General features: G+C 43.7%; 3 protein-coding genes across 4 annotated transcripts; 2 read left to right on the top strand and 1 right to left on the bottom strand.

Annotated features, from left to right (window-relative positions):
* The first annotated feature begins 99 nt into the window (after window positions 1-99).
* Window positions 100-6,700, top strand: LOC147235371 (complement C2). Its single transcript, XM_086143457.1, has 19 exons — window positions 100-316; window positions 394-506; window positions 652-799; window positions 911-1,096; window positions 1,967-2,140; window positions 2,245-2,343; window positions 2,485-2,621; window positions 2,714-2,855; window positions 2,949-3,083; window positions 3,198-3,302; window positions 3,433-3,573; window positions 3,876-3,961; window positions 4,036-4,147; window positions 4,294-4,441; window positions 4,531-4,604; window positions 4,996-5,087; window positions 5,172-5,304; window positions 5,383-5,432; window positions 6,229-6,700. Exons 1-19 carry the CDS (start codon window positions 265-267, stop codon window positions 6,409-6,411), a joined length of 2,310 nt encoding a protein of 769 aa, XP_085999583.1. The 5' UTR covers window positions 100-264; the 3' UTR covers window positions 6,412-6,700.
* pnkp (polynucleotide kinase 3'-phosphatase) lies at window positions 6,093-13,715 on the bottom strand. Its single transcript, XM_086143459.1, has 18 exons — window positions 13,687-13,715; window positions 13,457-13,602; window positions 12,693-12,739; window positions 12,168-12,446; window positions 11,766-12,038; window positions 11,265-11,344; window positions 11,107-11,164; window positions 10,910-11,017; window positions 10,675-10,746; window positions 10,487-10,535; window positions 10,227-10,297; window positions 9,619-9,711; window positions 9,102-9,198; window positions 8,961-9,022; window positions 8,735-8,844; window positions 7,362-7,449; window positions 7,179-7,246; window positions 6,093-7,017 (listed from the first exon to the last, which is right to left on the bottom strand). The coding sequence occupies exons 2-18, from the start codon at window positions 13,575-13,577 to the stop codon at window positions 6,897-6,899; spliced, it is 1,797 nt and encodes a 598-aa protein (XP_085999585.1). The 5' UTR covers window positions 13,578-13,602; window positions 13,687-13,715; the 3' UTR covers window positions 6,093-6,896.
* Window positions 13,716-13,825: 110 nt separating this feature from the next.
* LOC147235369 (TRPM8 channel-associated factor homolog) lies at window positions 13,826-21,652 on the top strand. Of its 2 annotated transcripts, XM_086178621.1 has the most exons (12): window positions 13,826-13,952; window positions 14,580-15,286; window positions 15,535-15,751; window positions 15,959-16,250; window positions 16,905-17,206; window positions 17,344-17,518; window positions 17,645-17,739; window positions 18,197-18,407; window positions 18,512-18,748; window positions 19,233-19,456; window positions 19,639-19,752; window positions 20,462-21,652. In XM_086178621.1, exons 2-12 carry the CDS (start codon window positions 14,646-14,648, stop codon window positions 20,702-20,704), a joined length of 2,751 nt encoding a protein of 916 aa, XP_086034747.1. In that variant the 5' UTR covers window positions 13,826-13,952; window positions 14,580-14,645; the 3' UTR covers window positions 20,705-21,652. The 2 variants fall into 2 exon arrangements, with proteins under 2 accessions (XP_086034747.1, XP_086034756.1); XM_086178630.1 differs by lacking the exon at window positions 13,826-13,952 and having other exon boundaries at window positions 14,536-15,286.
* Window positions 21,653-21,818: the final 166 nt, after the last annotated feature.

The raw sequence follows: 21,818 nt of genomic DNA, 5'->3' as shown, positions 1-21,818 counted from the left end.
AACCATTTTCATTTCTGTTTTCATTGGTGCGTCTACGATGAACTCAGCACTAGTGCGGGAGGCAAAATCAGCACAATTCAGAACCGAAAGTTGAAACCTAAAACGCGTGTTTTCCCGTAAATTGCTCAATCTGCCTCTCTGTCGCTGCTGCCGGCCAATGTCTATTCAATCAACAAATAAAAACAGCGCCGGCCGCCTGACGCAGATACTCCGCCGTAGTTCCTGACACTCAAAGACAAACAAAAGTTGATTCAAACCCCGGTTATGGAGACTAGGACTGCACTATGGATCCTGCTCCTCATCGCCATCCGGGAGGGTGAGCATTTAGCATCTGTAACGACATTTTACAGCAAATTGTGGTGTATTGTGACGTATTTGTTGCCTGTGGTGTAGTGTGCATGCAGGATGAGGAGTATGTTTACGACTATGACATATACGGGGAGTTTTTGCCTCTGAACTGTTCAACTGCAGAAAGCATCAGAGAGGGAAGTGTCACCTACTCGAAGGTAAAATTGATTCTCTTTACCCTCATATTCACTCTGATGAGGTCAAAAGGTCACCCCCTCCCCATTACAGAATTCGCTTATTCAGCATTCTACCTTTGGATTTCTGTTATCGTCGGATTACCTCATGTAGCTGTTCCCTCCGCAGGGAGGGGTTGAGGGCAGCGTGCTGACGTATCACTGCGGACCCGGACGATACCCTTCACCTGTCAGTCAAAGGATTTGCGGCGATGACGGGGAGTGGTCACCTATGAGACTAGCCAACGGTAGATTGGTGTCACAGGCCACATGCAGAGGTGGGTTTCGATTACAATAAAATTCAATTTCACAACAAGCTCAGCATGTCAGCGCACCAATCTTCTCCTCTCCATGGTCTTCCCTCTGTGCAATAAAAATCCTTCTCCCAGATATCTTGTGTCCGGCTCAGCTGCAGCTGGACAATGGAGACTTCTGGCCAAGAGAGCAGTGGTTTCGCATAGGGACCACGCAGGAATTCTCCTGCCAGGAGGGTTTCACTCTGCACGGGTCAGCCCACAGGAACTGCACCATCTCCGGGGCTTGGACGGGAAGCACTCCGATCTGCGACAGCCATGGTGAGAAGTGCGGTAACTCTTCAAACACAATGATTTGCTTTGAGCCTGGATCACAGAAGAATACAAGGTTCTGCCGCATCCTGCCGCAACAAGAAAAAAAATCTAGACAATATATAGCAAAGAGTGAAAACAAATTTCTGACATTTGTAGCCCGAATATAGACTACCATTCATGTGTTTCTTCCATAGAAAGCAAGAATGCAGAATTTCTTGTTTGCCACAGAAAAGTTCCTTGAAAATTATTAAAAAAAAATTAAATCAAATTTTCACCAATTCTAAAAATATATGTATGAACATTTGGTGTGTCTCTGAATGCAGCTAGTGGTCTGTTTTTTTATTAACTTATTTTCTATTTGATCTGGACAAGCTATTTTTTAAAAAATACATATATTATTTGAGTGTTTTGTAATCACTTAAAATATTGTATAGCAAATAAAACAAACAAAAAAATGTAATACATACTGACACAAAGCTTCATCACTGTTTCTTCATCACAGCTATTTCAAACTAAATGCATGACACTAAAAACAACTAAACAAATGCATTCATCCACAGGGACAATATCACTGTATTTGAGACAGAAGTTCTTCTTTTTCTTGATATACACTCTGGACTTATTCCATTATTCATTTCTTCTAGATACTGAGATGTAATTTGTTCCTAAGTTGTTGCCATTTAGCTTTTATATTTGCATTTGTTTAGTACCCACTGACAGAGGCGTCATCTATACTGTATTCCTGCTCTTGATGAGACCCAAGGAACAAGTTTTGTACTCTTATTAATGTTTTTGTACTCCTATTAATGTGCCATTACACTTTTTTGTCCAGATATTGTTGATTTGTTCCTGTTGTCGATTTGTTTGTGTATTCAGCTGGCGACTGCGACGACCCGGGGGTCCCGCCAGGGGCCCAGAGGTTCGGGGGTCGGTTCCAAGCGGGAGACAAGTTCATTTATGAGTGCCAGACCGGTCTCAACCTGCTGGGATCAGCTGAAAGGGTCTGCCTGGAGACCAAGGAGTGGAGCGGTGCCACGCCGAGATGCCAGGGTACAGAGCAACAGCTCATTTCTAGTTTTTCTGTCCTTTTAATGAAGGATTTTAAAAAGACATATCAATACTCTGACACTGGCTATCTACCTGGTTTACTGCAGCCCCAAACACTTTTGACTCCCCCAGCGATGTGGCAGCTGCCATGTCAGGGTCACTTGCGGGAATCATGGATTTCCTCACACCGGACTCCAAAAGGAAAGGTGGGTTTCACGTGAGCATGACTTGCAGTTGTAAAAACTCTTCGAAAGTTTCTACAGGATGACTTCCAGCACAGAAGAAAAAACTGTAACAAGTAGACCAGGTTGTAATTTTCCTTTTTATTTCCTTTTTTTTCCTCCAAGCTGCGAGCTTCGGCCGAACCTTTAACATGGCCACGGGCAGCCGCATGAATGTCTTTTTCTTGCTGGATGCGTCAGGTAGCATCACAAAGGAGGAGTTTGAGAAATCCAAGGATGCTGCCATCGCCCTCATCTTGAAAGTCAGAGCCGAATGAATGCGATTTCACTCGACAAATATGCGCCCTGCATTCGCGGAGCATTTTGTCAACCACTGTCACTATCTTTCCTCTAGTTGGACAGCTATGAGGTACAGATAAAGTTCCACGTGTTGTCTTTTGCCAGCGAGGTTAAAGACATTGTGAACATCACGGACACGTATATGAGTGGGGAAGCCGAGTACGTCGTCTTGGACCTGAAACATTTCAACTACAACAGTAAGAGTTTGTTTTTGTATTCGGTATTCCCTACCATGTACCTCCTCAATCCTTTCAGTCCGATATATCTTTTCACCCTTTGCTGGCTTTCAGGCCACGGCCGCAAGACGGGCACAAACATTTACGCAGCTTTGTACCGCGTCTCTGAGATGATCGCCCTGTTAAAGAAAGACAAGCAAAATAACCATTTTAACGAGACCCAGAACATCATCGTCATACAAACAGATGGTAAGAAACTGGATCGCCGACTGGTACGCTCACCTTTTTCTCTACGACCGTTTGTTTCTTTAATTGGTGATATTGAAATATAATTGTGGCTTATTTTACTCTCTTGCCCTGCAGGTTACAGCAACACAGGCAAGAATCCTAAGATCGCCCTGGCCAAGATTCGACACCTGCTGGGCTACGGCAGCTCTCTCCATGACCACACAAAGGAGACAAATCTGGGTATTGTGGGAACTTAAATATAATCAGACCATTCAATTTCACATTGGTGCAGCAGCAATTATAAGTAATCCTGGATTTCGACGTTTAGCGTGTTACTCACTCTTTTAAATGGATCCCTGTGTGTTTTCAGACATCTACGTATTTGGGATCGGGAACCAAGCGGAAAAAAAAGAGGGATTGAATGCCCTGGCCTCCAATAAGCGTAATGAGGAACACATCTTTATTCTGAAAGACTATGATTCGCTGGGAGCTGTCTTCAACCGCATCATTAGTAAGTATAGCCGTTTCAGCAAAGCGTTCAAAGGCTGCCTGGCCTTTTTTTAATGACTATTATAAAAGAAAAAATCACAGCATGTGGTTTAATATGGAGTTCTATTTTTTGTGCAATGTGGGAGAAGAGACTAATAGTTGAAAATAAATCCAGTCAACACACATACGCAGCCTGATAGTTGAATGCATATGAGCTACAAACATTTATTGATCAACGCATTTTGATATAAATTTCAGTCCAGCCAGCAGAGATAGAAGTTGAAAAGTATTAAATTTTTTAAATGGTCTTGCATCGTGATGCAGGTGACCAGAGCGTGACGATGTGTGGTGTTGCCCAAGAAGAGACTGACACCGACGCTTACTCCAGACCCTGGCATGTCACGATACCAGTGAGACCCCCGCTCCAAAAATTCACCACTGTTTTTTTTCCAGTTTGAATGTTCTCTCTCTGTTGCCCTTGCAGAGCACTCACTGCAGTGGATCCATTGTGAGCCAGCACTGGGTACTGACGGCCGCGCACTGCTTCGCAAGGTCGAGCAAAGAAAATTTCAATCAGGTCGTGGATATACAATACGGTCGGTGACTTTGAGGTTTATGGAAGTGAAAACGTGCCAAGATTGATTTCACATATTCAACAATCACGTGTTTTAGAGCTACGGTGATTTATCTCAGTGACTCGGTGCTCCTTGAAAACAAAAGAAGTCACTGCTGTGCTTCACAGGTGGAGGTATTTTAACCTCCAGCAAGGTAATCCTGCATCCCAAGTACAATATCAAAGCGCTCAGGCACAAAAATGTGGCCGAGTTCTATGACTACGACGTCGCTCTGATCCAAGTGAGCGGCAGCATCCCTCTGTCCTGGAAGGCCCGGTAAGACTGTGCAGCGCCAATCTGTAATATCTATCGTAAAGAACATACGCCTTACACATCCTTGTACTCTTGCCTGTATGTCAAAACAGGCCAATTTGCATGCCTTGTACTGTTCCAGCCAGTCGGGCCATGAAGAAAATCAACTCCACCTGCCAGGAGCATGGTACGTTAAATAAACGTTACGTTAAATATCCGGCAATATAGCTGAGATGGATGGATGGATGGATGGATGGATGGAGTAGGTTGATCGGAGCCCCTAATGCCAAGCTATTTAAATGATAGCGTGAACGGTTATATGTCTCTATCTGTGGCCCTGTAATTGACTAGCATGACTCCTGCGTAACTCCAGCAACCCCCAAACCCCGAGTGTGGGATAGGTGGTATGGATAATAAATGAAAGATAGATAGACAAATAAGATATCATTATTTATCATGGAATTTTATGACTGGGACAGTATGGGTACAGTGTTTTTATACGTCCTCTGTATGAACTTCTGAATGGGATATTGAAGTCACTGATGATGGAAAATGTTTTTGTGTCTGTGTGCATACAGAAAAGGAATTACTATCACACTTGATGACCCCTGCCTCATTTGTCCATAAGCATTCCTTGCGTAAAGAAACCCACATTCAGCTGGGTAGTCTGGTGAGTGGCGTGCTTTTGGGCGGCAGTTTTCCCCGCCGATGACTGATTAAAAGCGTTTCTGGTGTCTTTGTTTGCCACGTTTAGAGGTCAGGGTGTGTGGAGAAGGCCAACCTAACGCTCTCGGGGCCCACCAATGTGACCATGGAGGAATATGTTCCACGCAGGCTCCTCTGTTCTGGAGGGAGCCCGAGGTTTAAGGACGCTGTCAGCTGCAAAGGTTTGGAATATGCGTGGATTTCTTGCTTTGCGTAGCAATATTTATTTCCTCTGTTACATGTCGCCTTTCTCTGGACAGGGGATTCGGGCGGCTCGCTGTTTCTGCAAAAAAGAAATCGCTACTTTCAGGTCAGCGCATCCCTCCGCTAGAATGGTTTTTCATGTTTACACTTTGTATTAAAAAAAAAAATTGTGTACATATAATATTAATAATGGGCAAACAAATTGTTATTAGGGTTTTGATCATTTGATCAAGGGCTTTAAGTGTATTTGTTTTATGATTAAAAAAAAGACAATACAAAACAGAATGGGTTGGTGTGTAGCATCTTGCTCATTGAATAGACAAATTATGAATTTGCTTTACATGTATGCATGTAATATATTGTATTCTGCCCCTCTGTCACAGAAACACTGCTTGTTATTGGATAATCCTATACTGAACAGTAATTACATTTATCAACTAGACATGAGAAAAAACACCTTGGAAAGGCTTTGTTTTTTTGCGCAATGGTAGTTAAAAAGCTGACTCATAAGAAGAGCCTTATCAGTTCATAACTGAGGAACAGCAAAAAACTTGGACCTCATCAGGTTTTAATTATGTGATTTTTAGCAGCAGGGATAACGCAGCTCTATGGTGCTTCACACAACATTACCCATTACAATTCTATGGAAATGAATCCCCCGTAGTTGTACTCATTACATCTAGATTTATTGAACCCCCGCCCCCCCCAAAAAAAACTGTGGTTGCAACTCCGCAAAGTAGTTAAAAAAATGAGGAGAAAAAAAAGCTGAGATGTAGAAAATTGTTACAACTTTAATTTGATTTAACTATTCGAGGATTGGGAGGTGAAAATAACAGAAAATTGAAAAAACATGTTAGCAATTAACTGTTGTTGCATCTTTCTTTCTCCAATACCCCACCCAGGTGGGAGTCGTGTCCTGGGGCACCATAAACGTCTGCGACATTACTCAGGTGGTCCTGGGACGGCACAGCGTTGACAGCCCGCCCCCGGATGCCCGGGACTTCCACATCAATCTTTTTGAGATAATGCCATGGCTGAGAGAGCACCTGGGAGAGGAGATCCAGTTCCTGCCAGAGCACAACTGAGAGGACCCGAGAGAATCGTCTGCTTCACGTATGCCGTGCAAAGCTGCACTCATTAATGGCTTTCAATTTTAATCGACATCAGATAATACTCACTGATCAAACATAGCCTGTTTGTCATGCAGCTTCACTGCCGGCAGTAAAAACCTATTATTCTAAAGGTGAGGGTGGAGCGTGCCTACTTAACTAGCTTTATACACGAGATAAAAAAAAAAAACAAAACAAACTCTAATTGCCTACCCTCTTCCTTCCTACACAGAAATAGACAAATTAAAATGAAATTATATACGCAGATGAACAACTGTAAGATCTGACTATTTCAGTAAAAAGTCTAATGAGTGTCATGTTAAGGTCACGAGCGACACAGAATGGATGTAAACTTTCCATTAAGAACCACAAAGCACGAGACTGGCGTTCTCTTCTTAAGCGGCATCGGTAGTGAGCTGTGGTTCTTGATCAAATCTGAATTCAGGCGAGAAAAGTCCTGATCAGCCTTCGGAGAACTGTCTGAATAAGGTTTCTGATTTGCCGTCCGCAAATTTCGGGACAAAGTGGATGTGGAGGATCTCGGAGAATCCCTCAGAAAGAGCTGGAGCCAAAAAGTTTTTCCTGCAAAAAGGACAAGAGGTGGTTTCAGTGCTGCTGCTCCTTTTTACGCGGCTGAACTTTTTAATTTTGTTTTAAGCAGATCAAAATATCAACCCTTATAATTGACCTTCCGATGGAAAGACAGCATTAAAGTAGGGTGGGGGTATTTTTGTGTTACTCACTTATAGCTATGAAAAACCATATCGTTGACTTTGGCGTGTTTGCTGTCTGAGGGAGACATGTCACGGAACTGGAGGAAGCAATAATAATGAAAAAAAAAAAAAATTCACATAATGATCTGTCGTTACAACCCCCCCGAAACAACAAAACGGGAACATGTGACAGTGTGGAGGGGCGCGGCTTACCCTGTTGTTGTGTTTGGCCTGTTCGAAAGTGGCTGAGAAGAGGAAACAGCGACAAGGCACTCCCGCTGCCTTGGCAATATCCACATACCTGGAAAAATCAAACAGTTTCCGACGTCACAATTAAAGGAAAATCTCACAAAAAAACAAAACAGTATTAAGTCATTAAAATACACCTACAGAACCTTTAAATTTACCTTTTTACTGAATTAAATAGCATCCCAAGTGTCAGGAGAGTAGCTCATGTTTAACAATATCTGGGAAAATGTTCACTGAGTACATAAATGCATTTGGTGCGTACCGTCTTGTTATGAAAGGGTTTATCTTGTTGACAATGTTGAACGCATATGTTGTTTTAGCGACATTTATATCCTGACGTTCCCCCACCCATCAGTCACACTCATCCTGTCTGGCTGAATGGGTTCCAAAGGTGTGTTTAATTTAGCGAGCAGTCTGTTGCTGTTTTTTTCATTTTCGCTTTAACTGAATGTGAATTAAAGCTCGTAGAAGAGGACAAGACAACAACCTTAATAAATACATTACTACTGAACCCATGAGTGACGTTGAACAACTGGCTATAATGGCATCTTATTTCAACTTAAAGGTGTTCCAGTCTTGGTGCTTTGGGATCGTGTTTTAGGTAAATTAGAGCATATACTGGTAGTGTGTACTCAGAGGGCAAATGTGTGTCCTCTGGACAATCTTTGTATATAACCATCTCCCCGCTGAGCTGATTCCTTTATGTTGCGTTTACCTGCCTCGACGGCACCGACCATCACCGAGACATAGGCTCTCAGTTTATTTTTTTAAAAAACAAGTTTCCGAACCTCACGAACTGATGTGAACCATTGACCGTTGAATGCGTCACATAAAATTCCTCAGGGAGCTGTGCGGATGTCATCACGCAATGACAAAGAACTAGTTTCTTCCTTTTTTGAGAACCTCTTTTTTTTGTAACACTGGTCTCCTACAAAATAATTGAAGATGTGCCCATAGATCTGCAAAGGATTTGAAAATGTCACAAGCTGTGCGCGCGCCAGAAACTCTTGGTACCTTTGGTGTTGATAGAGGCCTGGGCCAGAAACGTCTCTAAATAAGCTTTTTCCAGAGGACACAGCAAAATGCTTTAAGGAATATCAAGCTAATGATTTGGAGGATTTTGGGATTGAAAAAAAAAAAATCTGGCATCTCAAGACGTGAGGAAAGAATATCTTGCCTTGTCGGGAGGATTAAGGCGTGTGATTGTTAAATTTCCGCATTTCGGAAAATCCCTCAAATACCTGACAGGTCATTTATGTTTGCAGCACAGAGTTAGGCAGGACAAACATGTAACCTTCTTCGTTAAAGAGAAAGGCCTGCTTTATGAGGGAGGTTACCGTTTGCGGGATTCGGGATCCGGGTTGGTGTTGTCAACGACGACGCTGCGGCCCTCCTTCAAAGCGCGCTGACATGCCGCCACGCAGGACTGCCAAGAGCCAAGTGTGTCCTGAGCACATCCGGAGAAGATGTTGAGATCACGTTTATTCTTAACATCATCGCCGACGGTCACAAACCTGCGTGGCGGATGAGGAGCCAAATGGTGTTTCGGCAGAATCCACTCACCCGGTTGACGTACGCGTAGCCCTCGGGGATGATGTGAGTGTGGAAGAAGGTGGACTTGCCCGCTGCGGAGTGATAAGGGAGATCCAGGGGGTTTATGGGATGTGGCAAACACACATTTACACATAGTCCGCTCTCACATACATGCGGGGTAACCCACGGCGACCACCACTTCGGTACTGCTGGAAGTCAGAGAGGCAGATGGCGGGTCGTACAGCCTGCCAGCAGGGTCCAGCTTCCTCTAGAAAATTGAACGAGGGAAGAAAAAAAAAAAAAAAAAACACACACACACACACATATATTTATACATATATATATATATATATATATATATGTACACACACACATGTATGTATAGGCCCAATCTCAAGTCAGCTGTATCAAAACCAAATACTTAGACTCTTCACTTCACTTTTTGGCAACACTTTTTTTTTACTACACACATACATGGTGTTAATTTGTTGCTTATTTGCATATATTTTACTTTAAAATTGTAGTAGTCGTTATTAAGCTCCTATTAATTACTTACTCTGCAGACTAGCATTAGGCCTTTAACTATGAGGCCGCCCTAAACAGTGAGGCAATTATAAAGGCTTGTTACCAAGTGCTAACGATCGCAAAATATGTGTATAATATGATTTACCCTCGTTTTTGTACTTACAGGGTCAAACTCAGGTAGTTTGTAGGGGGCACTCTTCCAGCCCAGGAAGTACTCCTCGGGAGTATAGAACTGCAGGCCGATATTCAGAGCAAACTACAAAAAGACGGACACGGTAAAGATCCACAATCCTCTGGTCTATTGAGAAAAACAATCAGGAAGCTCCATTGGTAGTGATTGGAGGATTGGCAAAGTAACTTGAGGTTACCGTGGCAACTTATGCTGTAACCTTGAATGCTCTGGAGCGAAGGCAAGGCTGAGATAAGACCACAAAATGTAAATCATAATCATATCCCACGTAAAACTGCAATGTAATTCCTGGAAGGTCTCGGGGCTCATGCATTGCCAATGCTGTATTTCACTTTATTATAACATTGTTGACGTTTACGGATTTTTAAGCCTCACGGGTACAACACTAGCGCATTTACCAACCTCCACTCGCACAGATGCCCGTTTTAGTGCGTTGGGATCTCCTAGAGAGATGTCAGACGCGGTGAGCTCTTGAGACAGGGCCCTGACTCGCGAGGTTTAGGCAAGTGCACGTGAACGATATATACATATCAGTACGTCCGACAAGTTGCGGCAGGAGGGCGACAAAGGTGAACCCTTACAAGTCGATCGCTGCAGGAGAAATCTTTCTTCTTCTTCCCAGGAGCCCAGTTTTCTGGCCGGCCTGCGGCATCTGTCAGAGCAGACGTTATGTCAGACGACTGTATTGCGCAGGGGTTAGGCCAGGTGAATGCTCAAGATCATCATGCGGTTGAGTGTGACAACCGTTTTGCACAAGGATTCTTCTAAAAATATCAACAAGAATGCCATAAAGCCATCTGTCTTTGTGTGGTATTGAAATCAGGCATCCAAAGTCACGCACCTCCAACATAAAAGCTCTGCTTCTTGTCAATAGCGACGCCATCATTAGCCTGTTGGAACAATATGACAATCTTATCCTTGTCAAACATGTAAAAACAACACAGTACCATGTTTTAGCGGAGTCAGATCATTATTGTCACGGTGTGTTATGACTCTCTCATAACAAGGGAGTCTGTTCAAACAACTTACCGTCTCGCATAAGTGATCCCACATTCCAACAACTGGTTTTCTAAAGACGCCAGGGCCCGCCGCGACCAAAACCTGAGACAGATGACAAATAAATTAGATATTAATTAAATCATAAATGTTTCATCATGGCCATCATATTGTATGGGTGGGTGCCCAGGCAGAGCTGATCCATTACGCAAAGATTTGAGTTACATCTCCGAGGTCGGCAGCCATCTGGCCCTCCGCCTGCACCCACCTGCACAGGTAGCTTCAGCGTGTTGAGAATGTCCTCCACTTTAGACTTGAAGACTTCTGGCCTCAGTTTACCCCGAGCGATGCCTAACTGGTTGGTGAAAAACACTACCTGGGGAAGTGGGGAAATGTAAAGGATCCGTGAAAACAGGAGTCGTAAAAATGACTAATCTTCCCAGCAGCTCCCTGCCATCCACGCACCTTGTATCCTTTCCTGAGCAGGCCAGCCAGCCGAGGTTGAATCTCAGTGTACAGAATCCTGTCGATGAAAAACATGGGGATGGGGGTTCAACAAAAACATCTAGAAAAATGGATTATTCGGTATACTGAACAAGGGTTTCAGGGGTATGCTGACGTACTTCCAGTCGTCCGGGGCGGTTGGGAAGACCTTGCCAGATTTGGTCGTGATGATGCAGCCGTCCATGTCAAATCCAGCGATCTGGGGCGAATCAAGAACAGACTATACTGGTCACGTTCACTGTTACTGTTCACGATACTTTCTGCCTCTTAAATGACAAACATCATTATATGGAAATTTAACAAGGGACCATTCAGGCATTCAGGAGGATCCTGAACACCTGGATCTTCCTCGTATGTGTACATTGATTTATTTATTTTATTTATTTAAATTTATTCTACTTATTAAATATATTTATTCTTTAAAATTTTCGTAATAGTTAGTGACGGAAGTCAACTTGCTCAGTCAGCTGTAATGCATGTATACTGTAAAATTCATGCGCTGTAAGCAGTGATTTTATGAGGCAGAAAATCACGATGGCATCCTTGAGGCTGTTGTTCTGTGGACTCAAATCAACGAAAAAGCCAATCATATGTTCTTTGGCGTATGTAAACGTTCCCACCTTGTTACTGCCCTTCACGCCAGCGGCGGTGTAGCACATCAGGTTGCCAGTCTGCTGCCAGATGCTTTTGACACAGGCCTTTGACGATGAGGACGACGACTCGGGAAGGGACGGAGACTGAGAGCTGGTCATGGATTTCTCTGCCAGCTCCTGCAGCTGCCTGAGCTTCTCCTCTGCCAGTCGCTCCTCCTCATCCTCGTCCTCCTCAACTTCTCTTTTTGGGCGCTTCATGTCAGAGGGTCCCCCATCTGGGCTAAGTGGCCTCTTTGTGGACTAAAGAAAGTAGGATGTAACCGTAAAGCTGCTTTATTCTTGTTATATTTTGGATGAATCAAACAAGATGCTAGAAACTATAATCAAAAAAAGGTTTTACTTGATTAATCAAATGCCTGAATGAATTACCTTCAGGGGAGAGGATGAGAAGAAATCTTTTATATTACGTTTGGGAGTCGGACTCAGCTGTGCTTGTGCCTCTCTCCCATTCCGCGGGCTTTTCTTCTTGGCTGAAGCTTTCGCTTCTTTTGGTGGCAGACTAGATGCCGTCCCGTTCGTGCTCGAGGAGAAGTGCAACTTAAATGGGTGCTGCTGGTTGACGAGGTAAAGGGTGCCTCCGTGGACGAGTTTACCAGAGTTGCCACGACCCAGCTTCTCGCTGTCGAGGAAACTGGGATTGGGACCCAGCTGCAGCGAGGACAAAACACACACACACATCCACAAGCGTCTCTGGGCTGCACAAGTTTTACAGTGAACTTACTTTGTGAGTGTTACAAAGGTCATTTAGGTACTTTGATGGGACAGGTGTGTGGAAAAAAAGCCAGACAATGGCTGAACCTATGTTTTTGTTTGTGTTTCTCGCCAACGCTTCTGTCAGAAGGATCGGGGTGTGAACTGAGAGGGGGAGGGACGAAGCCCGGGCTGTTTTCTTACCTGAGTGACAACCGCATCTTGGTCTGCAAAGCAAGGCACCACCTTCACTGGGAAGAAAGACAAGGGTCATTATAACAACAATACAAAAGGTAGCACCACACAACAGCAGATAGGTGCCGTTTTTAGTTTCTGTGTTTTTTTAACTGTTTTCTCCACTAGTCTCAGTCGTAAGTGTGCACCTATTGAAGTAAACTTGGTGAGAATAGGCATTTTGGTCTTTCTTTTTCTGGGACTGATTAAATATCTTATTTTACTGTTCAACACCACAAATGCAAAAGACAAAAAAAATGAACATAGTCAGGTGTTGATGCTGCTTACAGGACCTCATAATGAAAATACTTATTTTGCACCACCCAACTGCCTCCATCTCTCACTACCACTTTCATCTGTGCAATATTTATATTATATTCATACATTCTGCAGGACACTTATTTCAATTTTACTCCTACTGTATACCTGTCATTTCCATAACCATTCATGCCTTTTTATAACTGTTCCCTGCACAATATGTACTCTATATGTTGTGCATAGTCTTTGTTTATTTGTATCTATATGCACATAATCTTTCAGTTACTACTATTAGCACACTTTTCTCTCAGAATATGACTGTACTGTGACATAAATCTCGAACTTTCCGTTATACTTCTTGGGCCACCTTTAAAACTTGACAATACCATCGTGAAAAAGTGACCAAATTTTCTTTTACGAATAAGACAGATGCCCTGTATTTCATCCACCGGGGTCCCGCAGCGCTCCTTCCTCACCCTGGTGTCTGGAGCACTTCTTGTCGGTGACCCCGGTCTCGGGACCCCGGCCCAGCATCGCGGCTCGGCCGTCCTCCAGGGGAATCCGGGCTCCGGAGGAGCTAAGCAGCACACAAGACATCCGATTGGTCACGGCGATGCTGACGCTTGAGGAAAATAAAAACCGTAAGTTCTTCAAAGGACGGGACGTTGCGTTTATTTTATTTTTTTGCAAAACGGAACATGCGTACTTTTTAAAACACGGAAGAATGCAAGAGGGGCTTTTTGCAGTGGCGTACCTAATTGTCCGTCACATAAATACATCCGACTAGCAACATCGTCCCTCTCCAAAGGTTCCGCTGTTGATTTTCCCTTCAGCGTCTTCTTCGTGTAATCTGGACGACGTGAACATTTCGAGTTTCATCCTTAAACTTTGCGAGGAACGACACTTTAACAGGCGTATTTCTCTACGACCAGCGTGTCTATAATTAGACTTAATTGTTTTGACGAAGAGCCGGTGAGCTAACATTTACCTGATTTTTTCGCAGTGTTTATTTACGCACAACAGAAGACGTGTCTGCTTCTTTGGAAGTCGTTTGCGTGCGTGTGCTTGTGTGTGCGCGCATTTCGAAAGTGCATATTAAACGCCAACTCATATTTTTACCCCCCCTCAAAAAAAAAAAAAAAAAAAATGGTGCATTTTTAATCCTCGTCTATTTTCTAATCTGTGTAAAAAATATGTTTACATATGAATATAAGCCACTCAAAATGATCCTTAGTGTGACTGGACCACAGCACACATTACATATCCTTAAACAACATTAAGAAAAGGCATTTTAAGTGTTGTATTTTGCGGGTTGTGCTCTTCAGATCCATTATAGTAAGCAACATTAAACCTTAAGTTGACATTTGCACCCGGAGGTGGGAGTGTTTACCAACCGTATCGCCGTCTGTCCAATGGTGTTTGCTCCTGCAAAGATCCTGTCCCACCTGTCGTTTAACCGCGCCCTCTACATCCCTCCAGTATAAGTTGAGGAGTCGAGAGCCTCTGGCCGAAACCTTAACTCTGCTCAGGAGGAGTTTTTACACATCTGCTGTAAACTGTAGCTTATATTTGATTTTCCTTTTGCTCCCTCCCCCGCAGGTCGCTCTTCGACATCGATCGCTCCGTTGTCCGCTTCAACTCCGAGGAGAGCCGGCTCTTGTCACAATGTCCACATTATCCATCAAGAGTCCTCACGAGGAGGCCTACAAGTCCCTGATGAAAGGCCTCGAAGCGCTGGATCTCCCTTCCGCCTTCGTCCCCAGCGACCTGGTCTTGATTGGAGACGATGCCTTTCCTTTAGCGATGAATAGCGGAGGCCAGGTCGTGATGGCGGCCTCGCTGTACGGACATGGAAGGATCGTGGTCCTGGGCCACGAGGGCTACCTGCAGGCGTTCCCGGCTCTGGTAGAGAATGCAGTGAGCTGGCTGAGAGGCGAGGGCTCCGACGGCACGGTGGGGGTCCACGAGGGTTCCAAGGCCGTTGCCGATAATCTCCACAAATCTGGCTTCCAAACTAAATTGTTGGGAGCATTCGGAAAGGACCTTAAGGTCAGCGCGTATGTGACGGACGCGTACAGCGTGGGTAATGATGTGAAGGCCCTCGTGGCATTTCTGAAAGCAGGAGGAGGAGTGCTGATAGCGGGCCAGGCGTGGGAATGGGCCAAAGAGCATCCCAGGGAGAATACGCTCCTTAAGTTCGAGGGGAATAAAGTCTCCAGTGTGGGAGGGATCTATTTCTCTATGACTCAGGCCAGTGTTGAGAAAATCCCCATCAGTCCTGAAATCCCTCAGTCGATGGCCACAGCGTGAGTCCAGGCCACAATTCTGTCATTGCACTCTACTTCTCATTTTATCCTTCCTGATAACAAATTGATTCTATTTTTTCTTATTTTTTACTTTATTGTTGAGTACATTTAAATTTCATTTTGATCATTTGATTTTTTTTTTTTTATTGAAAATTTTATGACGTTTTCACTGACATAAAAGTTCTTTTCTCGGTCGCTATTCATTATAATTCATTACACTGTCTCTCTTTCCACACATTTCCTTTCAGTATTGGTAGCGATTTTGAGGACGACTTGGAGTTCTTACTCCAAGGGGTGCCCGAGTTTGACCTGCAGGGAGGAGCACTCGCGTCTGAGATCATGGTCCACAGCTCACTGGCCTTTCCCATCGGCACAACAAAGAAGGGACGGGCATTCCTGGCTGGAGCTTACTACGGGCAGGGCCGTGTCATTGTAGTGTCTCACGAAGGATTCCTGGCTCATAAGGTATAGTTCACACTAAAGTTAAATTATTTGTCACTGGCCAACTCCTTCACTCAATGATACTTCATGGTCGCAAATTTTTTGCAGGGATAAAAGGTACATTTTCGTGCATTGCTAAGCGAGATATATTGATATCTCCTGCACTGACAACTTTCCAACGGTGCTTGTTATTATTCCTGTGATTAATAGACTCCATCTACTCCTTTGCAGACGCTGGCTCCGTTTTGGCGAAATGCCCTCCACTGGTTGGACGAAGGCCGAAACGGCACTGTCGGGATCTATTACAATTCCGCCTTTGAGAATCTCCAAAAATCTGGGCTCAACTGCGTGGAGACGGGCCTCAGGGAAGACCTGAGCGTGTTTGTATGCAAACTGTCCTATAACCAGGATCTAGAGAAAATCCAGAAGTTTGTGGCAGAGGGAGGCAGCCTGCTGATTGGTGGACACTGCTGGTACTGGGCACTCGTGAACCCAAAGAAGAACGCCTTGACTGATTTCATGGGTATGTGACGTGTTTAATTCCTGATCCTGTCCTTCCTCTTCGCCTCACCATTCCATTGAATGAGCACGTTACTGACACAAGAATAAGAATAAGAACAACTTTATTTATCCCGAAGGAAATTGTTGTGCCAGAGTTACAAGAAAAATATAACAATAATAAATAATAGTAGAAAATTGTATAAACGGTTAAGAAAAAAGGGGGGGAGAATAAGAATAAGAATAAGAATAACTTTATTTATACCGAAGAAAATTGTGCCAGAGTTACAAGAAAAACATTACAATAATAAATAATAGTAGAAAATTGTATAAACAGTAAAGAAAAAAAAATACGAATAAACTTTAAAGTGTCTTAAGTAACAAGTGAAGACTATAAAGTGTCTTAAGGTTTTAAGTACCAAGTGAAAGATAAGGAGTGCACAAGAGTATGAAAAAATATTGTACATGTAGCTGTTATGAGATTAAGTAATGAACATATATACTGACAAATTATTACAATTTATAGTAAATGAGTGAGATTTTTTTTTTTTTTTTTAAGGTTTAAGATTTTGAGATTCCCTGCGGCTGAAGGGAGAGAAATTAAAAAGTCTGATAGCCTCAGGTAGGAAAGACCTCCTGTGGCGTTCATGTTCGGGTGGTTTTGTTTTTATCTTGATAGGGAACCAGCTCCTGAATAAAATGGGTCTGACCGTGTTGCCCTCTATAATTCGGGGAGGTCTTTACAAGGCCATGCTGCCGAGCCAGGCCGCCAAAGATATGTACCACTTCCGCAATCTTCTACGACGCTTCACCGCTCACGTTACCACGGGAGAAGAGCTCTGCCAAAGCGATGTGGCTCACTTCAAAAGGCTGAGCAAGGACTCTGCCAACTTTTTGGCTATGGAAGCTCATGGCCGCCCCTTCTATACAAACATCCTGTCCACCCTCGACAGGATCATGAGGACATGTGGCTTACCTCAAGTGAGTCCGCTCAACAGAGTGATACAACTGATACCGATGATATCGTCCAGTCGTCGAACCCCTATCTACTACTCCTGCTGTTAACGGCAGCATCATTTGAAATAACTGCCTTTCGTTAATTTTTTTTCTTTTTTGAGATGAGCGAGAAATGCCCCGCAAAGACGGCCAAAGACCACCTCCTGCTGAGAATGGCGCCAAAATTATACAAATTCACTCAAGATCCCGATGGCCTCTTCCCTTACCTCATCAAATACAATCCCACGCTGCCCGTAGTTCACAACAGCAAGATTAAGATTAACGCCAATACAAAAGGTGAGGGATCGATGCGAATATCTTTCTTTATATGTAGTTTTGAGTGTATTATTCACAATTGCCTTATATGTTGGGTCTATCATTGACAATGATACACATGTCATCCCTTGTTTGATTGTGTCTCAGACTTGGAAGACTGGATCAGTACAGGCCTCTACCTCTCTCCCGGAATGAAGACCAATATTTCTGTACCCAAAGAGATTGTGGACAGGGGCTGGCAGGTGCTGGAATCTTAAGCTTCACGCGGTTTTACCATGCGGGATGAAAACTATTTGTTTCTTCTGGAATTTTTATTTCTGATGGAGGAGGAGGGTCAGATATCACTCTTGAATTTTGATCATTTCTGTCGTACTGAAATGTGATATTTTGTTTTTCATTACTATACATGTGAAGGAAATTGGTGATTTCAGGTGATCTCTTGATAGTCTGTATGATAATTATTTGGATGCAAAATTGAATTTTTTAGATATCAAAGGTGAACTAGATGTAACACACTTCATTCACTGACAAGCCCGGCCTCCAGATGCATCACTGTGCCTGGACTTGACATGGTTTTCAATACTTTGTTGATTTACTTCACTTGGATGATGAGTTTTTTGTAAATAAGTGCGTTGCTGAGCGCTGGCTTCTAAGGTAGCATCTTCAGCAAACTTGCCCGTTCCTCCTTTTCTTCTGCAGATCCAAATTGGCTGTCACACGGACCACCTGAAGCACGCTGAGCTGCTGAGGGCAAACTGCGTTCACGAGCATTTTCCCGTCAACGCCGAGATGATCCGGGTGTGCAACCTGTGGGGGGGGCTCATCTACATGATCCCACCGCCTCATACCCGAGTGGAAGACCTCGAGTTGACAGTGGAGATGGCGGTGGCTGCGCCGTATTATATATCAGGTGCTCCGATCCTAAATCCGTTTTTAACCCAACAATTCAAGTGACAGTCAATGAAAAAGAACTTTATTATGTGGCGTTAAAGCCTCGTGCCGTGAATTATTCAGGTGTGACGACGCTGTCGGACTGGGAGACCCTTCGCAATGCTCCCGCGCCCTGGGCCGAGCTGGAGTTCGAAAACATCATCCTCACTGTCCAGTCCAACGTCATTCGAGACCTCGATCGTCCAGATGAGCTGGGAGCAATGTGGGACCGCATCATGAGAGGAGTGGCCGAGCTCGCCGCACTACCCAAAAAGTTCGCCCGCAAAGAGCGCTTTGTGACGGATGTGCAGATTTCCTACGGTCGGTGCTTGGTTTTGCTCCTGTTTTAACAGTGTCAACCTTTCTCTGTTGGAGATAAAATCAGAAAAGTTGAATTGGAAAGCAAAGAGGACTTTCTTACTCCTCTGGTTGCTGTGAATCTGTGCAATTATGAGAAAATCATGGGAAATTATAATGTAATTTATAATAACATAATAACACCGCTTATTCTGTTTCTTGACACACTGAACAAATGTGCATTCAAGGCTGTATTGGATGCGTTTTGTCTGGGCTTACGTGCAAAGTAGGCGGGCAGCTTTTGTCATTGTACAGTTGGACACCAGCCGCACCAAGGAGGACTTAAGTAAAGGGTGTATTGCAACCGTATAAATAATTATAAGTTATTCTCGCCACAATTGCAGGAATGAAACAGGTGGAATGTGCTTGCTCTCATTACCTTAATATACAATGCAGGTTTTAAAAAAAAAATCATTGAAAAATGCCACTAATTCCAATGACCCCTCAGGTTGGATGCACGCTGGCTATCCCATCATGGCCCACAACGTGTGCGGGGTGGACTTGGTCAACATTCAGTTCATCAAGGAGAAAGGCTTCTGGGGTCCCGTCCATGAGCTTGGACACAACCAGCAGAGATCCTGCTGGGAGTTCCCATCCCACACCACCGAGTGCACCTGCAACCTTTGGTCCATGTACGTGCACGAAGAGGTCCTGGGAATGGAGAGGGAAAAGGTGACTTAAAAAAAAAAGGCTAAATAAAATGCCGAGCCCTTACTCTGCACTCAGTCACACGTTCCCGATCGAGCTGAGTTTTCCCTGTTCAATGATGTAGAAAACACTACCAATAGCAGAGCTGATATTTTGATGTCTGTGTGTGTGTGTATATGTGTGTGTGTGTGGGTCATGAAACACAGGCTCATCCATGCTTGATCCCAGAAAATAGGAACACCCGCAAAAAGCAGTACGTTGAAGAAGGCAGGAATCTGGAGTGCTGGAATATGTGGGTGGCCCTGGAGACGTACATTCAGGTGAGGAGGGGTTATTTTATATTTGCCATGTTGGAGTCACGTTTAATGCTGGGCTTACAACTGAATGATGTTGACATGATATGGAAAAGACTCGTGTAAAACTATCATCACACGCCAGCTCACATTTAAAGACTAGTTTTTCGAGTTGTAGGTCTCGGCCAAAGACTGTGGATCTCACATCTAAAGATTTTGAAAAGACTTGTGGAAAACTACAATTAGATTCTTTCAGGAATTGTTTTTTTTTCCACCAATGTTTTCACCGGGTATTAGCAGACCCTCTGCTATTTCAGTCCACTCTGTCATGATACGTTGACATCGTCCAAGCCGGGATGATCTGCCCACAGCTCCACCATCCGCTTCCTGTTCATCCATACGACAAAGAAATGCCGTCTCTTCTGGTGATTTTTTTTTTTTTTAGGCCAGATTTCCTTTTCCGGTTTTGTTTGAGCTCAACTTTTGGTTGCTGATTGTCTTAAGCTAAGCTTAGGCTAAGCTCCAATTGCACTAAGACTCAATATTACCACTTTAGACTTAACGGCCGCAAAACTCCAATGAAACTTTTAAGATTTCCGTCCGACTTTAACTTTTAAGTCTGCGACTGCAAAAATCTTAAGATGTAAGCCCAGCATGAAGCGGAGTTCTGTTTATTCATCGGACGAAGCTCATTCCATGCAAAAATGACAATTACCTGTCATGCGTCTCCGTACAGCTCCAGGAAATGTTCGGCTGGGACGCCTTTAAGAAGGTGTTCGCCATGTACCATCAGATGAGCAACTTTCCCACAGACAACAAAGCAAAGATGAACCTGTACGTTGAGACCTTCTCCCAGGCCGTGGGGAAGAACCTGTCGGCGTTCTTCAAGAGCTGGGGTTGGCCCGTGGAGGCCGCCACCGAGGAGAAACTCTCAAAACTGCCCCCCTGGAGTGACCATCCGATGGTCCAGTTTGATTGAACGTCACAATGTAGCCGCTACGGATTCAAGCAAATCGAGATGAGTTCAGTGACACCATTTAATCTTCTAATCAGCTATTTCTTGCATTTATTTTTTCAAATAAGCGGGAATTAGAGAAGCTTAGAAAGCTTATTTGTTGGTTTACTCATTGCCATGGTTGTTTCCAATGCAACTGTATTTATGCTTTCATTCACAGTTAATGGAAAAGGGACTTATACGCACTTTGAAAGCTCTTACTTTGTTTCACCCTGAAAGATTGAGCAGCCTCTCCTTTCAATGCGACTGTATTTCAACATCGAAACGCAATCTTCATTTCAGCCCATCTCTAAATGTCTCAAACAGCTCCCTCGTGTCTCTTAAAGTTTCACCTTTATTTTGTTCTCTCGGTTTCAGAGTGAGCATCCGAGAGGTAAATGGGAGTTTACATAAATAAACTAATCAAAACTCACGAGTCGTAATAAAAAAACCCTCGTCGGGTAGTTTATTACATGGATATTTAGCTCATCTGAGCCTTGAGCGATCCTTCTTGTGAAATTAGAAGAAAGTTTTGTAACTTTTGGATTAGATTTAATATCCGTTGCAGTCTTAAACATCCGGTTTGGTTCTCTAATGTGTTCAAACGTAGGTCCTTTCAGGTGAAACACTTTTCCAGGCACAGGGAATTGGTGTTTGTTTCAAATGTGTTTTCACGATTTTCTGTCAGCTTGTTCACCGCTTAGCTTCGGGACCTGGATAGCTTAAACTGCTGAAACTGTCGTGAGCGATGAGATGAAATGTGTTTTGACGCTTTTGAAGAAATGTAAAGAACCCAAAGAATACATGAATCATGAGAAATGGGAGCCTTTGAGGTTCGGGGTGTTTTGCACTTTGTGCGGTGGCTTATTGGCCTTTCATATTGCTTATGACTTTGAGCTTATTAATTCAATAAAACTAGTTTACCCCTGTGGGTAAACCAACCAAATCTCCAATTTCTCTTCCCTTTTATTTTTCATGAGGTTAGGGCTTTGCAGAGATAATAGAACACATCAGTTAGTAACTTTGGCTCCACATGACCTTTGATTTTAATGGAGGATAAAAGTGGAGTGTGTGGATCAGGTCTGACGTTTTCATGCTT

This window comes from Fistularia commersonii, chromosome 3, assembly GCF_037954325.1.
Source record: "Fistularia commersonii isolate RoL2024-O1a breed Wild chromosome 3, RoL_Fcom_v1.0, whole genome shotgun sequence".
NCBI classification, from domain to species: Eukaryota; Metazoa; Chordata; class Actinopteri; order Syngnathiformes; family Fistulariidae; genus Fistularia; species Fistularia commersonii.
The sequence above is the reverse complement of the archived record's forward strand: the minus strand, read 5'-3'. Positions and strand labels throughout refer to the sequence as shown.